Raw genomic sequence first — 24,923 nt, 5'->3', positions numbered from 1 at the left:
ATTTAGTCCTTGCTGTTTTCAGGGAGACATTTTAGATACAGTCAGCTTATGAAGAGACCCATCCCACTTGAATCATTTTAAAAACACCTCTTCCTTTCAAGTCACCAACTTGGCGAAGGAGGGAGAAGAAGAAACATTGAGCCAAACTCCATAAACATATTTTGTTTCCTGTGTGTGTGAGATGAGCCTGGGAAAAGGAAAACAATTAATCTACCCACGAGTGGCTTTGCAGGGAAAGGTTAAGGAATAATAGAGTGATTTAGATCACACCACTTTACATGCATTTATGAAGGAGAAATTCAACACCCAAATAACAAATTCAGTTTAGATTTTACTTCCTTTCTCCCTTCCCCTCCACCCCCCTCCCCCAAAAATGAAATACTCTTCCATTTGTAAATTACTTTAATTTAAATACTTTTAGATTAATAAAATGCCTTAAGTTTGACATGTCCAAAGTTACAAAACAGAAACAAAACCTCTTGACAAAGGGTAAGAAAAAAAATATATAATCCAAGCCCAAACCTCCTTTCCTAAACTGGAGTTTATGGTCTGTGAGCTGGCAACCCTCCAGAGTCTGACACAATGTCTGGAGCACCCAGAGCAGCTGGAATTAATTTTCTTCCTCCAAATCCATGCACTTTCATATGAAGCTGTGTTTTGGCACTGCTGCCCAAGAGAGAGTCCAGTGCAAAAAATCTAAGCCTGGCCGTTGTTTCTTTGCAACCCAACACTTGCTGAGCAAACAACAAAAAGGAAAAAGAGGACAAAAAAAAATTAAGAGAAAGAAAAACCCTTTCCCTTCCCCCACATACACAGACAACTGTACCAAACAGGGGGGCTATTCAATGCTGTTCAGAAAAAGGTCACAAAGAGAAATGTTTGCAGATAAAGCCAACACTTTTTTTTAACTTCTGCCTTGTTTTTTGTTTTGTTTTTATAAACATTATGGAGGCCCCTGGAAGGTGCTGGGGATGTTTGAGAGTTGAGGTCCTGCTGATCCCTTCTGCCTCCCATTGGCACAGCTCCCACGCTGGCCCTGATGTGCAGCCCCTCTCCAGGGTCCGGCCCCTCTGAGCGCCCGCTCCGGGTCTGAGCTGCCACAGGGAGCCCACGGGGCCCTGAGGGCATCAGCATCGGGCTGCAGCTCCTCACCCGGGCTGCTGGGGGGTCAGGAGGGGAGGAGGGAGGCATCCAAGGCACTCCCAGGGTGTCCTGTCACAAAATCACACACTGGAGTTTGTGGGAGCCCGTAGCTCTGTCCCCTCGCCATTTGGTCTTTTTCTTCTTCTTCTGGCTTTTCTCTGGGATCTGTTGCCTGTTTTGAGAGACAGAGAAGAAAGCAGGCAGGTGAGACAAAAGGCTGGGCTGGATCCAGAGCCCTGGGCAGCCTGTAGAGCAGCATCTTGGTGTGCATGTGCATATTTGCATACGTGTCTCCATATACCCTTCCAGCACTGCATGGCTTTTCATGCCACACTGCTGGGCCTGGACTGCATTCTTCAGGAAGGAGGAAAGAAGCCATTAAGGGTAATGGCAGGGATGCATGTCCTGCCAGGGCACTATGCCTCCAGCTGCCCATGGTGAACTGCTGCCTCCTCCCCTGCCATGGGGGCTGCTCTGGGAAACAGGGATGCTCCAAGAGATGTAATGTCATCCATTACACTGCTGACACTCCATAGGGAAGAGGATGAGAGAGATACAGAGAGCACAGAGAAATACACTCTTCTGCCTTTCAGCTGGCAGTGCCCTTAGCCAGCTGCACTGATGCAGACTTGGTGATGGAGGGGAGCTAAAAAATAATAAACCAAGAACTGCATTTGCTGCTGAAGGGGCTCTGGCTTCCTCTGATGTTGTGAAGAGCACTGGTACACAGAGAATGAGCTGACCCCAGACAGATGTCCCTGGCTGTCTGAAGTCACAGCCACCAGGAACACACAGCTGAGAGCTCTCCTGCAGCGTGCCCTGGAGCTGTGAGCAGCCCCTGAAGCATTCTGTTCAGGGCTTCTCCCTGTCCAGGAAGGTGAGGCACTGCCCAAATGCCTGTTTGCAGCTGCACCCAGCTGCAGCAGCTACTCTGCCAGCCCAGCAGTGCAAATCCAATGAAGGCTCTGTAGCTCAAACACCTGACAGGCAGCCTGTAGATGTAGATTTCAGTGCAAGATAAAACATACAGACACCAGCAGCTTCCATAGATTCAAACCTGAGAGTCTGAACAGTTCAAAAGCAGCCTCTTTGTCATGTAATATACCAGGCATTAAAGCAAGTAATCCAGACCAGGATGAGACATCACTGGGGCATAAATCACTATGACTTTAGCTGATGTTTCTCTTACAGCCTCAGCTTCCAAATTCTTGCAGCCACCTGAAAAACTCAGCCTTGACTAGTAAGACTTCTTCCCAGTGAATATGAAGGCTGGAGGTATGAAAACCATAAAACTTAAAAGCTCAAAACTACAAAGATGCAATTCAGAAAATTCTTTAAATCTGGATAAACACTAAGTGACCACAAGCTGTTCATACTCTTCTGGATCTGTTTTAGAGATCCAGAAACCACACCCTGGGCCTGCTCAAGGCTTCTGCTGTGACAGTTCCTGTGTGTGCACGGCTGCAGCATAAAAGGGGTATCAGGAAATTTAAAACATCTCTTGAGTGGACTCAATCACCCCACTCCTTTCTGGATTACTTCCAGACAACAGCTTCTTGCATGAAGCTAAATAAACTGGGAATCAGCCAAGAGCAAGGAGCACCAACAGTGCAACCCTGAACAAGCATCCTCAACCTGAGAGCTCACAGGGGCTCTGAGGAAGCCCTTCATTTGCAAAGCACACTGTCAATGACAGTTATCAGGGAGCTGAAATTTACATTTTATTTGAAAAAGCTTACTTGAAAACCAGAAAAACAATACTTGATGGGTGATGCTACCCATGACTGTGGACAGTTTGTAACGTCCAAAAACCAAGCAAAGCTGCTTTGTGGCCAATGTCCAGCCAGATCACACAGCATCTTCCTGCTCTCTGACTTAACCCGAGTTCCAGCTCTTGTGAACATTGCTGGTGCCCTTGACATCACAGGCTGGCAAGGACTGACATTAGCTACTCAGGAAACTGAGGTGTACCACTTATTTTTGAGGTTATGGAGTGCATTTTCAGGGCTTGAAATTAGTAATGCCTCATTACAATACTCCTTTCAGCCTGCTTGGAGCTGTGTTACGTGGAGAAAGCAAACAAAGCCTTTCCATCTTATTTTGGCTGTTTTCCTTTCCTGCAGAGCAGAGTAGATGGTGGTAAGAGCTTGCTGCAACACAAAAGTCATATCCAGCCAGCTAATACTGAGTTAGAGAACAGTTGGGAAAGAGCTTGGGACACTTCCAACTCAGTTCTCCAAAGACTTTCTGCCCTCTGCTTTTGAGACATGTGGGAAGAGTGGGCAGTACCATCTGGTTTTGATGGAGGCTGGCTTGAGGCTCTGCTAGGATATTCACAAGTACAGATATGCTGTGAATAAATGCCTTGTGGTTTAATTGCCGGGCGAGGCACTTTGACTGCGCGGCAGGGAGGATTTCAGCTCAGCGCCCTCCCAAAACATGAAAAATGAGGGCCCAGAAAATCTGGCAGACAACTAGTGCCAGAAAAACAAATCTTCTCAGAGAGAACTGAGGTTATCAGCGAGATGCTGGGATGTGTGTGCAGCTCTTTTCCTGCAGGGGAGCCGGGCTCTGAGAAGGCAGTCCCTCCCTGCTGGCAGCCGGAGCAGGGGTTCGCCCGGAGAGCACGTTTGCCAAAACGAGCAAAGGCAGCTCATGCCAGAACTGAGAACAAACCTCTGCAGTCTGAGGAAACCTGGGGCTTAGCCATTAGGTCATGCAGTTTCTCATACAAAATGGCTTAATTTTTTCCATTTAGTGAGCAGAAAATGTTAGAAGTCACCTACAGCATTAGAATTTTGTAGAATTTTTTGCTGGTCCTTTTTAACTTCTAGCAAGCCAAGACCCTGAGAGGACAAAACTATGAAAACCCAAATTACTGGTCCAGAGCTTTCAATGCCAGCCTTTTAGAGCTGATCATTATAGTAGGTTTTGCACTGTTCATTGAACAAAAAATTTTCATTTCAGCTATTTCTTACTGGGCATGGTACTGATGTCCTGCATGGGTAGCTAAGTGCTAGTAACAGACCTAAGCAGATACAGGACAAGGAAGTTAATAAACACCAGAAATATCCCACCCCCAAGAAAACCTGGCTCCTGACTCTCTGAGCCATGACTCCTGCATGTCCCATCCATGGGCAGTAAGGAAGGCAGGAGTTTGCAGCTTACCTTATTACCCTCACGAGATCATGGAAGGCCTTGTCCACATTCAGAGGTGGGTCCTTGGCACTGGTTTCTATATAAGGAATCTGGAGGAGAGAAGTGTATCATGAAAGAGATCAGTGATAATACCAGTTTCAAAATGAAAAGCCTGAAGGCTGGAGAAACGGGCTGCTAATACCACGGAAATACAGGTAAACAAAATGTTGCCATGACACTGCTATCAACACCCTCACGCTTGCAGCAAGGTCAGCAACTGCTTACAAAAGGTCTGGAATAAGCACCAGGCTAAACAGCTGCTATTGAGGTCTGGGTGTGGGGGAGAATAATCCCAGACTTCATGTTGTCAGATGTTCTCTCCCCCTGAGCTGTGCTCACAGACATGAAAATAGCCGAAGGTTGTTGAAAGACCAGCACTTGCCAAAAATTCTTGCTTGCCACATTTTATTGGACTACTGCATGAATATTTCATGACTACAATTCCCCTTCAGTGTAAAATGATCTTCCCCTTCAAAGTCTGACAGCCAGATGGGGCCTCCTAGAGTGCTTGTCCAGCACACTGGCAGATTTATAAAACTGCCTCTGATAAGGTATTTTCATGCATGGCCTTTTCCAAGGCATGTGTATACAGATGGATACAACATGCTGTGCTGCAGTTTAGGTGTCCTGGCTCTGACAGAAACCAGATTCCGTGGGGAGGGGGAGTGAACCTGCCCTGCCAAACTCCCATTGAGGATTGCTTAGAAACCACCACACACTTGTCCTTTAGGCACAGCAAGCTGCCAAGAGGTCTCAGGCTTGTTTGCCTTTAACATTTCCTTCAGTTCCACCTCCCAAGGGAGTTGCTGTCTCCCTCTGGGTGTTCAGGGCTGCTGGCATTTCGAGGTGATTAGTGGAGCAGCATGTGATCTGCACCCATCTAAGACCAATTTCTCAGGCTAAACTAACAGCATGAATAATGTAGAGCTGAGATGGTGGGCCAGATTTATATAGGCTTAACAACCCTGTTAACTTCATTATCTTTAACAAGCTCAGGCACCTGGATATACCTTCTAATGCCTGACTCTGCCTTTTCACTCCAGGGAAGTGAACTTTCTTCTCTCATCCTGAACACTTCTCAGCACTTTCAGACACCTTGTACAGAAGTCTCGGTGATGGCCACAGCTCTCCTAGAGCCTGGTGCACAGCAGAGGTTCTGGTTTCAGTGATGAATTGGCCCTACTGGAAGGAAACTGCAGAACTGCTACTTTGTAGTAGTCAAAACTATTTACAAATGTTTCATTGTAAGCTTTAATGCAGCTCCTAATGAGCACAGCTTTCGATTCTGAATGCCTGTAATAGGACTTTCAATAAGCCATTAAATAATCCTGCAAACTTACGTTATGTTTTGTTGCCATTTCTCTCCCCTGTTCTCTTGTAATTTTCCGTAAGTGCATTAGATCAACTTTGTTTGCCACCAAAATCATTGGAAAAGACTCCCTGGAAAAAATCAAAACCACCACCCAATTATTACCACACTACAACAAAAATTATGAGCATAAATTTCACTTTTTGATGCTGACATAACCTAACATATTCAGCTGCAGACATACCACATATGTGTAAAGAAATAAAAAGAAAACCCCCAGGCTGTGCTATACATATGCTCATATTGTAAAAATTTACTTGACAAGTTGCATGCATGCATACATTCCTTGTTATTTGTAGGGACTTCAGGAACTTATTGTCACAATTTCTGCAATGCCTGATGATAACTAAGCCTGAAGATCCAACTAGGTGAAGAAAGATCTAGAGAATTAGCCAGAAAATCAACTGAGACATAAAGACAGATCTTGGACAGGAGACTGGGACTCTTTTGTATTAGTTAAGGCATCTCAGTAACTGCATATCTTGGCAAGATACTGAGGGATGATGGAAGAATTGGAGTAATTTCATTCCTGGTCATCTACTGAGAGCAACTGTGGGGGAAGAAACATGGACTCTGGGAGCTGGTGCTTAGAGGGGCATCAAATGGTGGATCAAATGAGTGGGAGCAGAGATGCCCATCAGCTGTTACCCCAAGACAAACTGGGCTTGGCAGTGGTAGATGGAAGGAGGCTGGAAGGAACCAAAGAGATTTGTTAAGCTTCCAGTGCTATTACCTACCATCTCCTGTTTCTAATCCCAGAAAAAAATACCAGACCCATCTCTCTCTGTAATAATACTCAATATTTCCCTAACTACCAGGCATGTAAGTGCCTGCCTTCAGCTACCACCTGAGAAGAGATCCATTTATCCACAGCATGTCCTGTGCAAGGCTCTCCCCCTCTCCCCCAGCAGAAAGCTCCACTGTTCCAGTAATAAACAGAACCAAGGTTGGGAGCCATGGGAGGTGTTGGCAGCGCCACACTCTCTCCTCTGGGTTCATGAAGCAGAGCAATCAGTTGCTGCAGGGCCTCTTGGCCACTGCTGGGAGGGAGGAGGTCCCTTCTGACCACTGACACTTACTGCAATATTGCTGTCTTCTATTTAAGTCCTCCTAAATGATCCCAGTGTTCTCTGCTGTAACAGAGCTGATTTTACTGGGGTAAGGAGCAGCTGGCCATACTAATTTCTGTATAAAACACTTCCCTGGTAACTCTGGATTTTTAAACAGCGTTTCTGGGTCATTTTTCATCGAGATGATAAGAGCTCCATCTTCTCTCTGGCATGTTGCCCCATTGCTCTGGCTGGAAAAATACCGTACTGCACTCTGCATTTTAAATGAGTCTTAGAGTTATTCATTCTGATAATGTGACTGTGATTTAATGTTAATACCTGAGCATTGATATATCTTGATTCTGATCCTTCTGGAGCAAAATATTTGCTTGTCTGGATTATTTGATTGCTTTTTGGCTTGCAGCACATTGATTAGAAAGGGATTACTTTTGGATGGTATCTCATTTTCCTTGTTTACATCAGGCATAAAACTCTATGGGGACTTTGTTCCCTATTGTAAACTGCACAACTGCTAGTTGGACAAAGCTGCTACAGTTGAAAATTTTACTATAATGAAAGTTGCGGAAAGAAAATGGGAGGAAGGCTTTGAACAGCCCTGTTAACACAGCAGCCTGCAATTCTTTTGGATTTTAAGTTGCCAAAACCGCCTGCCAGACTGAAAACCAGGGCGATGCTCTGCTCCCAGCTCCCTGTGGGTTTAGCAGGAGGGTTTTTACTCACGTTGCTCCCACTGCTGTGATTTTCTGCCCCAGCTCAGGTTTGGGTGAAGCATTAATACGCTCCTCACGCTCGGAGTGGCGCTGAGCAGGGAGCACAAACAACCTCGCCAGCCCGTTTCACTTCCTGCCTCTCACACGCTGCTGCAGAACTGCACAGCGTGTATGGAGGGCAAAAGTTTCAGTCCAGAGCAAACAGTGAACACCACATCTTATTTTCACAAGTTAAATTAGATAAAATCAGCATCAGATTGGGGCAGGTTACAGGAAATTCTGTCCCGTCTCCTTCAGCTTTTAGAACAGATTTACTTTGCCCCAAGCTAAGCCAGCAGTGCTGAGGCTGCTGTGATTTGGGAGGCTGACTGAGGGACTGACATTCTTCTTCATTTCAATGAAATCAAAGGGTGGTTTCTCCTTTACTTTTCACTCTTGTGGGTTACACTTTGGATGCTTTACTGGAAGAGCTGTCAGCTGTGAACCTCACATGATAGGAGTCCACCCTTCCTGTGGGGAAGTTATTCAGAGCTGTGAAAGGAAGCCAGCAACGAGGCCCAAACCCTCTGGTGACTTTTCTTGATGACTTCCATAATTAAAAGTCATTATGAACGGAAGAACTAAGTGATTCAAAGCTGCAGACATATAAGGGCTCAATTCACACCCCACCCAGTGAGAATGGATCCATTGCCTCTTGAACCAGGATGGGAAGAGGGAGTTATCTTGTAGATAAAGCAGCAGCTTCCCCTCACTGTGCCAGGACACATTTATTTACCATGATTAAATTCCCAGTGGTACCTTCTCCCCTGCACATGCAAGGAGGAGAGAGGTGACCTCTCCCCAGGCACAGACAGATGTTTTATTCCGTGAAAATGCAGAGCACAGTGCATTAGCTACATTGCATCCCTGGTAAGAAATACAGTTCCTTCCAGCACAAACTTTTTCCCCTTCAAGACACTTGCTCACACCCCCAAATAATGCACACCTAATGAAGGTGTGTTTGGCATGAGCCAGGGACAGGAAGATGGCACCAGGACACACAAAATAATTAGGGCTGAAATGCTTGCTGACTCCCTGCTGGTGATCCCAAAGTGCCTGCACTGTGCACAGAGCAATATTCCTCCTCTTCAGAGCTGAGCTGGTTACCTTCAAAGATGTCTGATCTCTCTTTCTCACACTGCTCTGCCAGAAGTTTCTCCCTTCCAGACATTTTTTTCACTCCATTGTAACACCACTGACCCTTTCCACACTGAAAGTGCTTCACGCTTATCAGAAGTAAACCACTTCTTATTCACCACACTGAGGCCCACAAATGCCACCTAAGGATTTGTCTCAGGACATGCAGAAGGCAGAAGCTGGGGTCAGGTTGCAGCCATGCCCCAGGATGGTGGGGGCCCCTGTGGCACCCACCTGTCCTTGACTCTGAGGATCAGCTGGTGGAACCGGTCCACGTGCTCGAAGCTGGCCTTGTCTGTCACCGAGTAGACGATGAGGAAACCGTCTCCAGTCCTCATGTACTGCTCCCGCATTGCACTGAACTCCTCCTGGCCTGCAGTATCCAGAACTAGGACAGAACAGATAAAGGTTTTTAATTATTGTTGGGGACCTGTAGCTGCTGGCACCACTATGTGTCCTGTGGCCTTTCTGCCTCTGCTGGGCTTCCTCAAAGACTGCAAAGATGTGATGAAATCAAGTTGGATTGACAAGGGGGTTTCTGTCCCAGACCTCACTCATCCTTGTATGCCTAAGCTGAGAGGAGGGGAAGATGACTATGTGGATTTCATTTTCCTTTTCCAGTACCAAATACAGATCACTGAATTTGGAGAGTTGCTCCTCTGGCAAGATACAGCTCAAAGTATTTCACAGCCCTCCCAACTTTTCCCTTTCCCAGAAAAGAAAACCCAAGACTGGAAGGTTAGCTAAAAGCCAGTTTAAACGTCAGGGATAACCTACTAAATGCATGGTGAAGCAGAGCTGGGAGACAACCCAAAGTAAAGGCTACAAGCATTTTCCTTTTGTCAACACCTGGATATTGTTTCTAGACCATTTTGTCCTTTCAGAGTGAGCCTTGGAGAACTCCCCTTAAACATTTAGTCTCAAATGGTGTGCTGATACTAAAGAGGTAACTTAAACAGATGGAAAAGCTTTAAGTACCTTGCACATCCAATACAGTGATCATATTTCTGTGAATAAATCCATGCTCAAATCCCCTAAAACACCTCAGTTGTGACAGCCACTCAGATGCTGTTCCCCTCTAGATTAAACTTAATGGAATCATAACTCACTGGTTCTCCATGGATCTGTCTTGCAGGGCATCCCATCACTTGTGGAACAACTACCCCAGCCTTCTGGGTAAACACCACACACACACATCAGTGCTAGTTCCTGAGCCCCAGCTTTGTGCACAGCCAGGAGTTTGTCTGGCAGGAGGAGGGTACCAGAGGAGTTCATCAGTTTAGGCTACGCCAGTACCAACATGGGGTGCACTCAGAGTGCAGCAGCTGCTCAGAAGTACTAATCCTAATACATCATTGCACCCCAGAGGCAAACATGGGACCTTCATGCTGACTGGGAGCATTTTCACATCCCAGTCAACTGGGCTGGGTGGGAAGACTGTTTTGCCTCTGCTGTACAGCCATGGTGTAAACATCTGCTGCCCACAAGTGATGGGGAAAGCCCAGGGTAGCTATGGATGGAGACAGTGGCAGGAGCATACTGCTGACAGAGCAGCAGGGCTTGATACAGGCTTGTCTGGTCTGAACCACTCCACAGACCCAGCAAGGTGTTCCCTACAGGGGAAGTGCTGAGGCTGCCCCAGTTTCCAGATGGGACCATGATAAAGACCACTTTGCTGCATCAGCACAGGTGGACACGCTGCATGTCACAGCACACCTCAGGAGCCAGCCACACACCTCCACTGCATGTCTGGAGGAGAGACAGCTACACTGGAAGACCTGGAGACCTTCCTTGGTGCTGGCAGGCCCTTTAAAGCCTTCAGCCTCATTTGTTCTCCTGCCTTAACTGGTGTTGAAAGTCTGTTTTCATGAACTCTTAAGGTAAAAAGAGCTTCCAGGCTCTTGCAAAGACCCTGAGATTTAAGCTTATTTGCCAAGATTGTTGGAAAGTCACCTGAGTCTCTTCATAGCCTTTTATCCTGCTCCTCCCCTCTAAATCTAGGAAACAAGGGTCTCAGCTCAAAGGCATTTCAGCTATTCTTATGGACTGTACAAAAAAAAGGAAAAAAAAAAGGAAACAGAAAACCCAAAGAGATTGCATGTGCTGGTAAATTTCTATGCCCTGGGCAGAACTGGTACCATGGAATAAGGCCAGGGCTCTGGAACTGGGACAGAAGAGGAAATTAATCTCTCCTACCTGCCCAACCTGTACAGAGAGGCTGGGCTGCCCTCATCTGACTCCTGCAGCAGCTAGACACGGTGTCAGGGCAGGGCTGAGCACACAAACCCAACTTGTGGGAGAGTGGGAGAGCTCCCTGCTGAGAGCTGAGCCCTCCTGCCCTCCCTCCCCCTGAGACAGGGCAGGTGCCCCAGCACAAGCTGTGGGCAGGAAGGTGGAGATGGATGTGCTGTATCCTGCATGGTAATTTGCTTAGGGACTTCCCCTTGTTCTGGCACATTTGCCAACTTCTCATGAAACACATAAGAAGCATCCAGCTGTGCCTTTGCACCCATCAACTCATCCCCAGCTGCTGCCCCTCCAAAGCTCTGCACCCCTGGGAGAGGGGGCACCCCTGGTGGGGGCTGTGGGGATACCCCAGTGCACGGGGCTCTCCTACCTTGCCTGGATCTTGGCCATCATACTAAACACAGGCAGAGCTGCTGTGTCAGCAGCTGCTATTTAAAGGGAATTCACTTGCAGCATTGATAAAAAGGTGAGCAAGTCCAGGCAGCATTTAAAATGGCAATCTGAAAGTGTAAGTAAAAGACACATAGCAGTGAAGGTTAAGGTTATTAATACAAAGTTAAGCATTGTGTAGATGGCCAGAGAAAGACCTTGTCTCAACATTAAATGTGCTCTTCATCAAGGCAAACCCCCAGCCTTACACTTCTGTGCTTTGTGAATTGTAAACAACAGAGGAGAGGGATCTGGATCCTTTGTAGGCAGGGAAGGACCCCATCCAGAAAAGCATCAGCACCAAAAAAGGGCCAGATGTAAGTGGCTTTGCTTGTGGTATCTTGTGGCATAAAAGCTTCAAGATAACTCCTACCTATATAAATGGGAAGGAGCAAGGAGAAACTTGGGAAGGGGTAGCTCAGAAGTGATTTTCTTCCCAAAGGGATGAGAAGATTTGGCATATTAGCCAGCATTTACCTTCTTTTAAAATTGCTGTTTCTACAGACAGGAGACCAGAAGACAGAAAGAACCATGAGTAGAGAACTGTGAGCTGGTACACTTTGAACCACCAGTTGCCCCACTGGCAGCACATAAATGCCAGCATGGAAACAAGGACCAAAGCACAGTGGGTTTCTCCTACCTCATTCTTCCAAGGACTGAAATCAGACTCATAGGCTGCACATAGTCAGGGACTTCCAACAGAAAACTTTGTGAATTTCTCACAAATTTGACCAAAGAAGCAAGGAGGAGCAATTATGAAAGCATTTGGGTAAGCTGAAGGAGAGAGAAGCCAAGGATGATGTATGATGTAGGAACAGACATCCAAAGAGGGCAAAGCCATTTAGAGCTATCATGAGACCAGCTGGAGACTAAACTAAGAGCAATTAGGCTGTGAGAGCCCAGCAGGGAGGTCTCCTGCTCTGCAGGTAAGAGGTTGCTGAGTGAAGAGATGGCCTTTTCGACTTTCCAGGGGATGTGACCCCCAGCTGCTGTGATGAACTCCTTGCTAATTGAATCCTGCCCCTTTAGAGCTCTCCATACCATTTTTCTGTGAATCCTGATGGGTTATGCAAGAGTGCAGCTGCCTAGAGAGCACTTCTGAGCAGGCACGGGAGCCCAGGAATATACAGGAATTTGTGGTCCAAAATAGAAGCCCTTGGTGCTTCAAGGTGTACATGTGGCAATGTCGCTGCAACTGACAGTGCTCCAAGTGGCCATCCAGAGACAAAGGCACTTGGTGAACCTAAACCAAGGGTGGAGACACACTGTGAACTCTAAGCCAGCAATAGAATTGCTTTTTCTGGAGCCTAGGCTGGATTCAGTTCAAACACAGCATTCCCAGCCTTTGAGGAGCTCAGATTTGGTTGTGCAGGTGAGCTCTTCTCTTTCCATATCTAGGCAAAATGTCCCCCTACATCTTTACCTTGCCAGGCAGCTGGGTGTATAGGTCACCTCAAGGGAGTTTCTCCACTGTCCGTGGCATCTAGAGGGGATAAAGATGAACTGACAAGCATGTAAACACATTTTCTGTCCTTCAGCCTTTGGGTTTCACTGCCCTGCAGCTTGGTACATAAGCTCATGGGAAAATTTAGCTTGAATTGCCAAGTCAAACTAACAAGCCTCAGGCTGAGGAAAGCCACCTCCAGAGTCTCTGTCTTCCATCAGCAGCACCATGGGAGAGGACACTCCTATCAGCCACTGCCTTCAGCTGAGGAACTGGCATTCTGGGCACTGCACGGATGGGGTACTGGGGTCACAGCTCCTATTCTGTGTCCCCACACCCCAAGTCACCTTGAAAAGGTATGAGGTGTCCTTGCCATGTGCAAAGCAAGGCAGATGCTTCACTCTGTCACTCTGATGCTTCTGCTCCTTCTCAGACACAGCCGTGCTGCCCCTGGCATGACAGCTTTCCTCAGCAAAAAACACATGATAGGAAAACACTGGGGCTTTTATAAGCCCTTCTTCTGTGCCCTAGCTAAATACACAGATGTTATAACATGGAAAACCCAAGTACTTGAATTCTTGCCCTTCCTTTAAGCAAAAAGAAGACAGGCTTCCACATCAATAAACAGAAAAAAGATGCATGCCCTTAAAGGAGCCCTTTCTCTAACAAAGGGCAAGTATTCAAAGCCTTGTGTTTTCCATGTTGCAACATCAAAATTTTCCTGGCAGGAAAAAAATCCAACCCAAGACAAAACCCCCTCTTTCATTGTTGCAAAATCCCAGCAATTAAACGAGGGCAAATACTGGATACACAAATAAAATAATGGAAGTACAAATTTAACTTGAATTTTAATGCTCTCAGTGATGCTACTCTAAATTAACAAAAAAAGAGAAGAAAGCAAGCCACAAACCAACCCTGCTGCCTGCAAATCTGAAGTGACCTTTGATCTCCCTCTGGCCTCATGGCTGAGTTGATCTCAAGCTTCCCAGAAGAAAAGCAGGGACTTCCAACAGAAAACTTCCTGTGTGCCCAGGGATGACCAGCAGCAAAAACCCTCCACAAAAAGGGATGCAAGGGATAGACAGGTGGGAAGGGCAGACAGAGTGTGGGGGAAGGAATGGAGCCTGGTGTGAGTGCACAGGGTTGCACACCAGGCTGTGCAGGTCCAGCCCAGCACAAGGGCACCCCAGGACTGGGAGGAGGTCTTGGGAAGAGAACTGGAAGGGAAACTGAACCTCAGGAGCAGAGAGACAACTTCTAGGCTGTATGAGTTTTGTCAAAATCATACCAGGGAAAGGAAAGGGAAGAGAAGGGAGACCACAGCTTCCTTTCACCAACACAATTCCTTGTTTGGCTTGTGCCAATTGGCACAGCACTACTGACAGCTAAGAGTTCAGCCTAATTCCCAACAAGACCAAGCCATGTGCCTGTGGTCATGTCTTCATCTCCCTTTGCTTGCCACCTTTTTATCTCTGTGTGATGTATGAGCCATAAGGAATTCTGAACCATAGGGAACTTTTTGCCATATTAAGGTATTCCACTTTTGGCTTCATGCCCAGATTAATAATTCCAGACTGGCATTTGGCAGCCACACCAAAAGAAATCCTCTGCTACTTGCTAAATTAGCCTGCACACAGAAAGGAGTGTGCAAAATTAATCACAGCAATGCAACTGGAGCAAGAGCTAATCAAAGCAGATTAATCCTGGCCCCCACTTAATTCTGACCTCATGTCTCTACAGCACCTATGTGCATTTCACTGAACACAGCACTGTGCTGATTTCAGCACTACCAGCAGAGAATAAACCAAGATGACATATGCAGAGAAAATTGGAGGTTGGTCCTAAAGCCTCATTAGAGTGGCAGCAACCAAAAAATGGGCTAGCCACAAATTGCCTGTGCATCTTTGATTCAGGTTAAGTGCCCTCTTCCACTCTACAACACTTCCAAACACTGCATTGATGGTCTTCTAAAGCTGGCATAAGGTCAACAACAAAGTGGATTTGTGTAGTGTGGAACATGAACACAACAAACACAGGCCCCACAATCTTCTGGGAGGCAGGGAACTATCACAGACAACTCCTGGTGAGAAAAAAAAAGACATGCCCAAGCCAAAGAACAAACAGGTAAAGGAAGATTTTGAATGTAGCTTTTGCTCCAAGATTTAAAACAGAACCCTATTCCATTTCAGTCTACTTTCACAGAGAGATTTCAGCTAAAGAAAAAAATGCAAGTCAAATATTTCATCATGCAGGCAGTTAGTGTATAAATTGAATAAATGTGGGTGAAGGTCTTCATGGAGGGAAGCCAAATGCTTTATGCAAGCTGGCTAGCAGAAGGGTTTTTTTACAGCATAATGCTGATGCAGTTACAAAATGCTTGAGATGCTTTGTACAGAACTGCTCAGGCAACAGCCTGGAAAAGGGTGGGCTGTTTCCCTTTTTTTTAAAGTTGTTGGATGTCTATGTAAGTCTTTTTTTTTTTTTTAAATAATAACTGTTTCTGACAATTTCAAAATTTATAGAGCCCCTCATGCTATATCCTTATTTGGTTGTTCATGTTCCAAAACTAGTTCCTATTTTGGGGGTGGGCAGCTGCTTCTGCCCACCAAGCACTGCACGAAACCTCAGCTTGTAAAGGCTTTGGTCATGAAGAACAACTGGAAAGTCTAGGATTTATCATGATGCATCCTGACCCTACCTATCATGTTTGTCCCTAATTTTATCCCATAAGTAATTCATGCAGCCACAGCAGAGCAGCTGTCCCAGGATATGGTGACCTCGGAGAATGGCCCAGATCCAAAGCCTGTGACAGAGAGCTGAGGCAAATGACACAAGTGTTAGTCAGTCCTGGTGCCCTGTTTCTTTTGGGCAGATGGAGAAGGGTCACATCCTTTTTCAGGCAAGAATATTGTCTTTCTTCCAAAATTGTGATTGTTCAAAATCTCAAGTGGTAAGAAAGAGAAGCAGCTGCAGTTTCACTTCTCTGCCTGTGAAGCATCTGTGGGCACACAAGCCCTGGAAGTCAGGGATTCCCAAAATGCCACTCAAGGTCACAGCTGATTCTGTTCAGCCCAAGTACAGCCATCAAGCCCATCTGAGCAAAAGAAATGCTTTTTCATTAAAACAAAGGGTTAAGTTTCTGCTCCTTGGAAAACAGTTTCTTTCATCACTCCCACTCAGATCAGGTTCAGTTAGGTTTTTTGTTGAAGTTCTGTTTTTTTGTTTTGTATAAACAACAATTCCAAGTATTCAGTAAAAGATGCCTTTTCTACTTTTCAATAATTTGCAAAACCAAGGCTGTTTCAGCCAAACCAACAGGCACAGCAGCTGGTATATATATATATAATGTTAGAAAATGGGGCATACCAGTGAAGATAAAGGTCACACATTTTAGAGGACTGGATTCTGGACTCAAAATAATGAATTTAATTTACAGCAGGACTGGATTTTTCTTTTATACAGGACTGACATTTTAAAAATAAAGGTACATGTATACATTATGAGATGATAAATTAGGAGCAGATATCTCTAATGCAGATGACAAGAAGAGACATTTCAGCACCAATTTCACAAGTACTGCCTCATATCAACTGTTAACATATTCAAATGAACAAATGTTGGCAAGATTAACTTGTTTTGTTGTTTGCAGGTTTTGTTTTTTTAATACTGAATAAAAGTTGTTCTTTTAAGGACTTTTTGGCCATTTGTACTCACTAAATTATATGTGATAAATACTAAAGAGTGCAACCAAGATCTCAGGTTTCCAGACCAAGCTAACAGTCTTCACAGCAAACCCCACCAGCACCATATTCCACCACTCATGACAATCCCCCAGCTTTCTGTCCCCACACACCAGTGACACTTATGCAGAGACACCAAAGATCTTGAGTACCTTTGTGACAAGAGGGTGGAGGTAGAACTTGGCACAAGTGAGGCTAAATATAGTTCAGTTATGTTAGTGGCCACATACATGAACTTGGGTAATTAAGGCAGAAAATACTTGATTTTATGTACTACCTAGTTATTCTATAAAGGAAAACAAAACTTACAACATTTAAGAGCAAGACTCCCTTTGTAGCTGTGGTTAGTCTGCCTCATGCAGCATAAATGAAAAAGCTGCAGCTTTAGGTAATACAGGTCTTTCTCCTCCCCTGCTAATCAAGGTGGTGGATTTGGGGAGTTTTTTGGGCTCTTTTTTTTTCATTTTGCCTTTTTTTTTTTTTTTTCCTATGCGTTTCACTGTTTTTTTTTTTTTTTTAAAGAGGCAGTTTTCTTCAAAGAACTGAAAACTTGGTTACAACAGATCTTCAGGCTGTTACCCTACCCATATTGAAATGGGACAGGTAATTAAACATGAAAACATCAACCTGAATGACTGAGTTTAAGAGCTGTAAAAATTCTTCACTGTCAGGGGACAACAGTTTTGATTAAATATTCCTTCTGGTTATAACCACTCACTCAGTTACCCACTCACAGTTATTTCCCAGGGGATAAGTTCAGCCTCAATGAAGTATCATTAGCAATAGCCACCTGGCAGGGCTGTAATTCACTGGCTGCAGAAGCCTACTCCAAACGTCAATGAGGATCTGTAGGTTTTCACAGGCCTGCAAGAAACACTTCTGTGCAGAACTGGAACCAAAGCAACTGGAAGCAGAAGCTTTGCTGGAGACCAGCTGCAGACCATGCACTGCAGCTCCAGATTCTGCCAGCCCACAGCAGAGCAGGAGGGACAGAGACACAACATGCTGTGGGAGACTGAGGTCTATTTGCAATTGTGCTCAGCTAGAAGGGAAAGGGGATCATGAGAGTAGCTTGCTTACCATCAAGAATTGCCCACTGTCCATCTATTTCCGTGTGCTTCAGGTAGGAGTCTTCAATAGTTGGGTCGTAGTCTGGCACAAAAATCTTCTGGAAAAACTGAATAGTGAGAGCACTCTTGCCCACACCACCATCTCCAACAACCACCAGCTTGTACGTGGGCAGGTTTTCGCTGGGAACGGCGCTTGTAGCCATGCTGCCAGTGTGCTGCACCTGCTGGAGAGAGAGATCATCTCCAATCACTCAGCAGCAACAACAGGAGGGAAATATGCACTAGGCAGCTTTTACCTGCTGCCTAAGAAGTGAGAATGAAGGCAGCTCTGACATCCAAAATCCTTTTGGAAAGGAGCAGCAGCACCAACCCTTCCCAACAGCTCTACTGCAACTCACACCCAGCGCTTACAAGTGCAGACATCTCCCCCACTGTGCCTTGTTTGTCTGCAGGCATTGCTAATTGTCACCAAATGCACATGCAACACCTATGCCATTGAACACCTTTCCTACAGGGGCTGGGTCGTGCACAGAAATGACAAAAATCACCCTGGCTCAGTGCACTTATCAAGCTCCTAACAGTTTCCTGTTTCCAGTGACCAAATCCCATCGATAAGTCAGAGTTGTGCTATTTCTCACTGCTTAACCCAAGGTATAGCAACCATTAAACGGTGTGTTACGTCCTAGGGCCAGATCTGCAGGCAGAGCTGCTGGTGATGGATGAAACTGGAGGTAAAGGTCCAAGCCTGGCTCTGCCAGCAGACAAAAATGCACTTAGCTGCTTTCTTCTCTCTCACTTTCAAGTTTGAGAAATAAAACCAAGAAGGCAGCAGGCCAGGAATAACAGGTGGTTTTTGTTTTGCCTTTTTTTCAAACCCTCAACCCTGCTGTGGCAGGAAGGCTGGTGCCTGTGGCTGTGACACAGCCTAGAGAGCAGCTTCCCAGCAGCATGGTCACACTGCTTCCCTCACCTCAGAGCTACCTCCTGCAAGAAAAATGAAAAAAATTCCCTGGCTGAAACTGGGCAACAGCACAGGTTTGTGGAGAAGGGAGAAGAGGCAGCCGTTGCTGACTGGCCCATTTCAACACTCAGCAGCAGAAACTGCTCATTTAAGGAGAAGGCAAACAGGAGGTTCTGTGCATGTAAGTGCCCTCCACCCACCCTTGGGCAGCAGTGATACTGACTCAGATCTCAGAGGAAACAGGTGGCCGTCTCCCAGATCTGAATGACCGTTGCATTTTCTGGGAGGTCTTTCACACACTTAAATAAAAAAAAAAAAATGCATCATAATGATAAGGCTGAAGACAAGGCAGTTGATTTTACTGGTATTGGTTTTCTTGAAAATACTGTTCAGTGCAGCAGCAGCTGTGGTGACACTTTCTGCAGGCACCTGCTCCCAGACATTCTGGTTTTGCTGGTGCCCTTTGGGCTGCAGGCACTGGCTGGGGTCAGCACTGAGGCAGGACCAAGACTGTTCTGAGGGGACCTCCATAAACTGTTGGCTCCCAACCTGTATCCCCACCAACCGACACAAGCTTTTGGAGGCTATTCCAATAACCCCAGGGATTTCTTTTTCATTAAAAAGACAACTTTTTCATTCTCAGAAACCACCAAGCAAGTCTGATGTGCTCTGTGCCACAGAAGCTGACTGTATTCTTGTGAAAACACAAAAACATAATCCTCTAATCTAGTTTTCGATTTCTTTAGTCCCTTTCTCCATAATCATTACTTCAGTTTAACCCAAAATATTGAATCTTAAAAGCACTTTTGATCTGGTGATCAAAAGTGTTCTTTCTGTACACTGGAGACCCCATACCACCTCTAAAAAGAAAAGCCCATAAGGAGACAGAGGATGAGGTTTCTGAGTCTAAGAACAGCAAAGGCCTCTTGTTCAAATTAAGACCAGCCAACGTTTTCAGAGCAAGAACCATGATCAAGTTTGCTTGTTTCTAAACCACCTTTGGAGGAAATTATTGAGAAAAGCAAGCATTTCCACTGCAAGCAACATCTGCTGGATGGGGAGAAGACCAAACGAGCTGAGGTTTCAAACAGTCTCACTGCATTTCCTCACAACAACGCCAAGGAAGTTTCTTAGCCCTATTTTTGAGTAAGCCACTTTCTCATATTTATGAGACCACACATCAATACACAGCAGGCTGGGCTACTGAAAAACCAATGAATTTCAACTAAATGTCTTATTTTTGCTTGAAATACGAAGTTTTATTTTTGTGTAATCCTTCTGGGGTCAGATGATCCTCACAGGCTTTTTGAGACCTAGACCCTGGCTAAAGCTCTGCCTCTCCTTCCAACACAGTTAATGACAATTTTTTGCTTTGCCCATGGCCAAGATTTCACCCCATCCTTCTTTACACAGCAGAGCAGCTCCAGCCAGGCAGAATGAAAGACTGATTGTTACTGACATGGCAGGGGACAGTCTGTGGATGTGAAAAACATACTCCGCTTTTGGACGATTTTTGACCTCCTCAAAACCACAAGCTGCTGCTTGGCAACAAGCACTACATTTTTACTGACATTTTGTGCCAGCCCTTTAACCCGCTCCTAAGAAGCCTCAAGCTTATCTTGCATGAAATGCTCCCCAAAGTGCTAGGATAATGTTTAGCCCATTGTACAAACTGTGTCTCTGCCCAGCATGCTTATCGGCTGAATCAGGGCATTTGCTTCCCGTTGTTTCCAGAAGTTTGGTCATGCTGTGTGTCTGAACCACCAGACTGACTCTTACATAGCCTGGGGAAAACAGCAAGAACTGAACTGAAAAAAAAAACAACTGGGGAACAAAAAAGTCAAGAACTGTAGGCTGGCCTGTTGAGCACAATTCCTTTATTTTAGGTGATGCTAGAACAACAGATGAAAACTTCAGAGTGTCAAAAGGCAGCAAGTTTAGATGTTTCTGCAGGACTGTTTCTGCTGCTCATGGAAACACTCCTCTTTCTACTGAGATGGCAGGTCCCATGCTCCAGCCATGCACGCACATAAAGAAAACCTTCAGAAACTCAGGCACTTCTATCCCTCTGCCCCTCCATCTGCCCTGATAACCAAAGCACGAAGACAACTCATGCCTTGACAAGATTATGAACTTAACCAGCTCATGATTCAAACCTTTAAAACAACATATATCATTTCCTGGAAAAGACTAAACACTCCCAAAGGTGCACAGAGCTACAGGCAAGTGCAAAAGACTTGGGCTAATTTTTATGTGTTTTTGGCAAGAGTACTGACACAGTCCTCCTCAGATGGGAACAAGAATAAGCGTGTTTGCTGTAGATCTGACTGAGAAAAGTGAAGCACAAATGTTTTTATCTATTGTCTGAATACAAAGCAGCATGTGGTAATACACTAATAAGGTCTGATGATAATCATCTTACAATTTATATAGTTGTTTATTTTGAGGGAGCCAAGAGAGGGATCCATACCCTACGCTGGCAAATGCTGTCAGGGCTCTGGTTTAGTCACTGGAAGGAGGCTGATTTATACAGCCATTTATACAACCATCTTCACACACACTGGCAAGACTGGTGGCCCGACAGCGCAAGCCAGTAATGCTGAGACAGTCAGAAGTGTGGCTGCTTCTGGGGTAGGTGGATGGGAAGAAAAAAGAAACATTGGTCCAAGGGTGTCACTGAAACTGAGCCTCCTCAGCAAAAAGTATTTTCTTTTAGGAGGCAGAATAAACTGTATAAAACCCCATTTACCTGTCTGGACATGGAGGTGGAGTGGAAGGGCTGAGCTACCCCCTTGGAGCAGCCAAGTAACATAAAAACACCAAATTCATTTTAGTTTGTATGACTGGCCCACAAAATGGAGGTAGTGTATCTAATCCCCACTCTCATTACAGAACTTGCCCTGAATGCAAGTGGGTCCAAGCACAGCTTCTGAGCACAATTGTGGCCACATAAGACAATAATAAAAAATAAAATGGACTCCAGATAGTTGATCTTCAATGTGCTGGCACCCCTTTCCCTGGTTTCTGCTCTGCTGTCCTGAAGGCTGAGCTCCCAGGGTGAGGCCTTTACAGAAGGTCATCAAGCTCAGAACCAAGCCCTGGATTTGTAGGGCAGGTTAGTGCAATTAAAGACACCAGCTCCCTCACTGAGAAGGCCAGCATGACAGTGATTTACAGTCTCCATGGCAACATGCAACATAAATTGCTTAATTGTGTTATGAAACCTCCAAGAAAAGCTACAGCAGGGCCTGTGTGGGAACTACCAAGCTCCCTCCTCCTCTGCTACAGCTCTCCAAAGCAGACAACTTCAGGGAGCTGATGTCCACTTCAGCAACAGGCCATGATTTAGCACACATTAATGTATGGGCACGGATGCTGATGATTCCATCAGCCCATGGCCAAGGAAATTTTCCTATCATCAGCTTGTTTTGGTCCATGGCTCCTCACCAATGGCCTGACAGAGCTCTGCATACCTGAGGAGGCCAATCTCACCTGAGGAAGACTATCAGCCACCCAGGCTGCCAACTCCTCCTACGGTTGCAATTAAGAACTCTTCCTCTGCCCATAGCTCACTCGATTACACCCTTTTACCCAGCCACTTTGTAAGCATTAGCAGCTCCACACAGTGCCTGCAGGGCTGAAACTCTGCAAAATCTGAACACTTCCCTCTCTGTTCCTCCTGCAGACTGCTGGCTGCAGCCACACAACCACCACGACACACCCAGAGACGCCAGCCAGGTACCAAAATAGTTCAGCCTGATGTGTTGCAGGCAATCCCTTGGGCTGGGAACTACTAAGAATCCTTGAAAGACAGGACATGCCCTTTTAGGAGGCTGCTACTTCCCTTGAGTCATGCTGATCAGGACTGAATGAACTTCAGGAATTTCTCCCTCAAGTAGGCATGACCATGTCCCAAACCATCAAGAGCCCAAGGACTTGTAGGTGTATGAAAGAAACCTGCCAATTACTATTAAATAAACATGAGTAACTCCTAGCCAAGTTTTCTCCAGTCTGTCAGATTTCCTTCCCAGTCAATGCCTCTGAAAGGACACACTGAACAAAAGCTGGACTGTGTTCCAGTCTTCTGTGGGAAGTCAGCATGGAACAGATCTGTCATGTGGGAAGCCAGAGTTGGATGCCCTTTGTAGCTCTGGCATTAGGTTTTTCAAAACACAAATGAAATTTCAAGTCTGAGGTTTTCTAAGAAGGCAGATTCTAACAGGTGCTCCCAACTTCCATCAGCTTCCGGATCTGATGGAGCCCAGCACCTGGTAAGACCTGCACAGGAAATTACAGGCATTTCCTTTTGGAGTAGTGATCAAAGCAATATCAGATTGCTACTAAAAGGGAGGGGGAAAAAAAAAAAAAAAAAAAAAAAAAAAAAAAGCCTTGAACCAACTGTCGTTTAAAAATAAAATCCTTTACCAAGCAATGAAGAGCTGCAATTGGCTGGGCTTTGAATGTGGGGGGAGGTAACTGTGGGTCCTGGAAGTGGCCTCATCAATTCTCCTCCTGTGCAAAAAGATGCTGTACCCCAAGTGTTATGTTCCCTGAACTGCTCACTGGCTTCCTGTGCCAGCCAGACCTTTTCTCCCTTTCAACCCAAAATTGCATCACCTCCCCCAGCACACAGATGCTGCTCAGATTTACTGTAAGAGAAAGAAAATGCACCGGGGGAGTAATGAAGCACTTGAGATTCACACAAAAGGCAGCTAAAGACAGGAGCTGCCTGATGAATACTTGGTAGTTATTTCAGGAAACACAGAATTATAGCCTGAACAAATAATAATAATAAAAAGCCACATCACTGGAAGTGGCTTAGGTAGTAGGCAGCCCCCCACCTTCCCCCCCTGCGAATCCCTAAGTGATGTCAGGAGGAGTCCTTGCTGTAGAACTGAGCAGCAGCTTTCCCTGCCCAGCCTGGATTCAGGGACTCACTTGCTTTTACTGGGAAGCACGTGCTTGTCAGTGTCCCAATCTGTATGTAAAGTGCAGCACAGCATGAGTCAATCACACTGACAAATGTCATCCAAAACCAACTCTGCTTCCCTCTCCCAACTCCTCCTCCACCTCCCACAACAACTCCATTAATCTTCAGCCTGTTTCCCTCGGTGACGTAGTGCCCTTTTCAAAATACGTAAAAAGAGTTCTGTCACTGACAAACCAACAGTCAGGTGCAGATGCCAGATTTATTTTATTATTATTATTATTATTATTAAAAGCAATACTTCAGTCAGATTTGGATCATTGGTAGTTACAGCTCTGCCACTACCAGTTCTGTAGGAGAATCCAGTTATGTGACCAGAAAGCAGCTACACAAGATCCATTCTTTTTTCTCTAAGATCTCAAATAAAACTGTATTGTTTCCAGTTCAGGGGTGTCCACTGGAGGCTGATCCAAGCCTTTTGCCAAGGTATGAAATGAGAGCATCCTACTCAGTAACTGGGGCTTGGCTCAGCTACTCTTACCTCCATTACTTCTTGTGTGCTTAAATCCACCATCCCTTTCCTTACTCATTTATTTCCAAAACTCTCAGGAGACACCAGGGGATGACAGATTCCTGTATTACTATTGCAAATTCTTTGCTAGTGAGGCCAGGAAGGCCTCTCCTATGTTATCATGGAACCACTGAAGCTGACCTAAACATACTGTAGCAAAAAAGCAAATTGCCAAGATGTTCCCCTGCCCTGCCCAGGCAGAGATAACACAGCAAGAACAAATTTAGTGGAGGAAGCAGCTTCGAATTCCAATAGCTGCCCTTCCTGCTCACACAATCCCTGGAAATGGGCAGCTTCCCTCCTAAACATCCCAGCCTGCTGACACACCAATAGAAAAGACCCCAAATTCACTGCCCTGGATGGTTTGCTGCTCTTAATACTGCCCAGTGAGGTTTTTGAAGCAATAGCCCAGTGCTTTAGCAATGTCCTGTTTGCAGCCCAGATGTTCTGCTGCCTGCATGTGGCCCTGGACACTGGCAATGCAACCAGATGTGCATGGCACAGCCCTCCTGGCCTCAACCAGCATCACTTTGGGCAGGTGGAAGTGGTCCAGGCAACAAGTTCCTGTGCTGCATCATGGAGCTGTGAGGGGACCCTAAGCAGCACCAAGGACTGCCCAGCATGGACCTCCTCACTGCTCCACCCTGCCTTTCCCACATCAGTCCCAAAGCCCCTGCCAAAACAAGGAGTGCATCCACCCCTCAGCCCAGCTCCTTGAAGGGTCACTGCCCTGCAGCCTCATGGGCACCGTGCTGTCCACACATGGCTGCTCCAAGGCACAGACTTCATGGCACCTATGGATGCTTTGGAGATGATTAATGGATAGAAAGGCCACCTCATTCCAGTCACCCTTCTGCAAATCAATCAA

General features: G+C 45.8%; 1 protein-coding gene across 2 annotated transcripts in view; it reads right to left on the bottom strand.

The window, feature by feature from the left end:
- Window positions 1-384: 384 nt before the first annotated feature.
- The window catches only part of MRAS (muscle RAS oncogene homolog), a 38,385-nt gene continuing 13,846 nt past the window's right edge, over window positions 385-24,923 (bottom strand). Inside the window, exons 3-7 of one of the 2 annotated variants that reach the window (XM_054277790.1) lie at window positions 17,607-17,820; window positions 8,901-9,054; window positions 5,682-5,781; window positions 4,312-4,391; window positions 385-1,315 (exon numbers count right to left, since the gene is read on the bottom strand). In XM_054277790.1, the coding sequence (XP_054133765.1) occupies window positions 1,216-1,315; window positions 4,312-4,391; window positions 5,682-5,781; window positions 8,901-9,054; window positions 17,607-17,799 (627 nt within the window). In that variant the 5' untranslated portion in view covers window positions 17,800-17,820 and the 3' untranslated portion in view covers window positions 385-1,215. The remainder of the gene's footprint in view (window positions 1,316-4,311; window positions 4,392-5,681; window positions 5,782-8,900; window positions 9,055-17,606; window positions 17,821-24,923) is intronic. The other variant, XM_054277792.1, reaches the window with a different exon arrangement.

Source organism: Melozone crissalis, unplaced genomic scaffold (genome assembly GCF_028551555.1).
Source record: "Melozone crissalis strain CALT ecotype California unplaced genomic scaffold, PUWL_Pcris_2 ptg000023l_1, whole genome shotgun sequence".
Lineage (NCBI taxonomy): Eukaryota > Metazoa > Chordata > Aves > Passeriformes > Passerellidae > Melozone > Melozone crissalis.
This window is presented reverse-complemented; position numbering and strand designations above follow the sequence as displayed.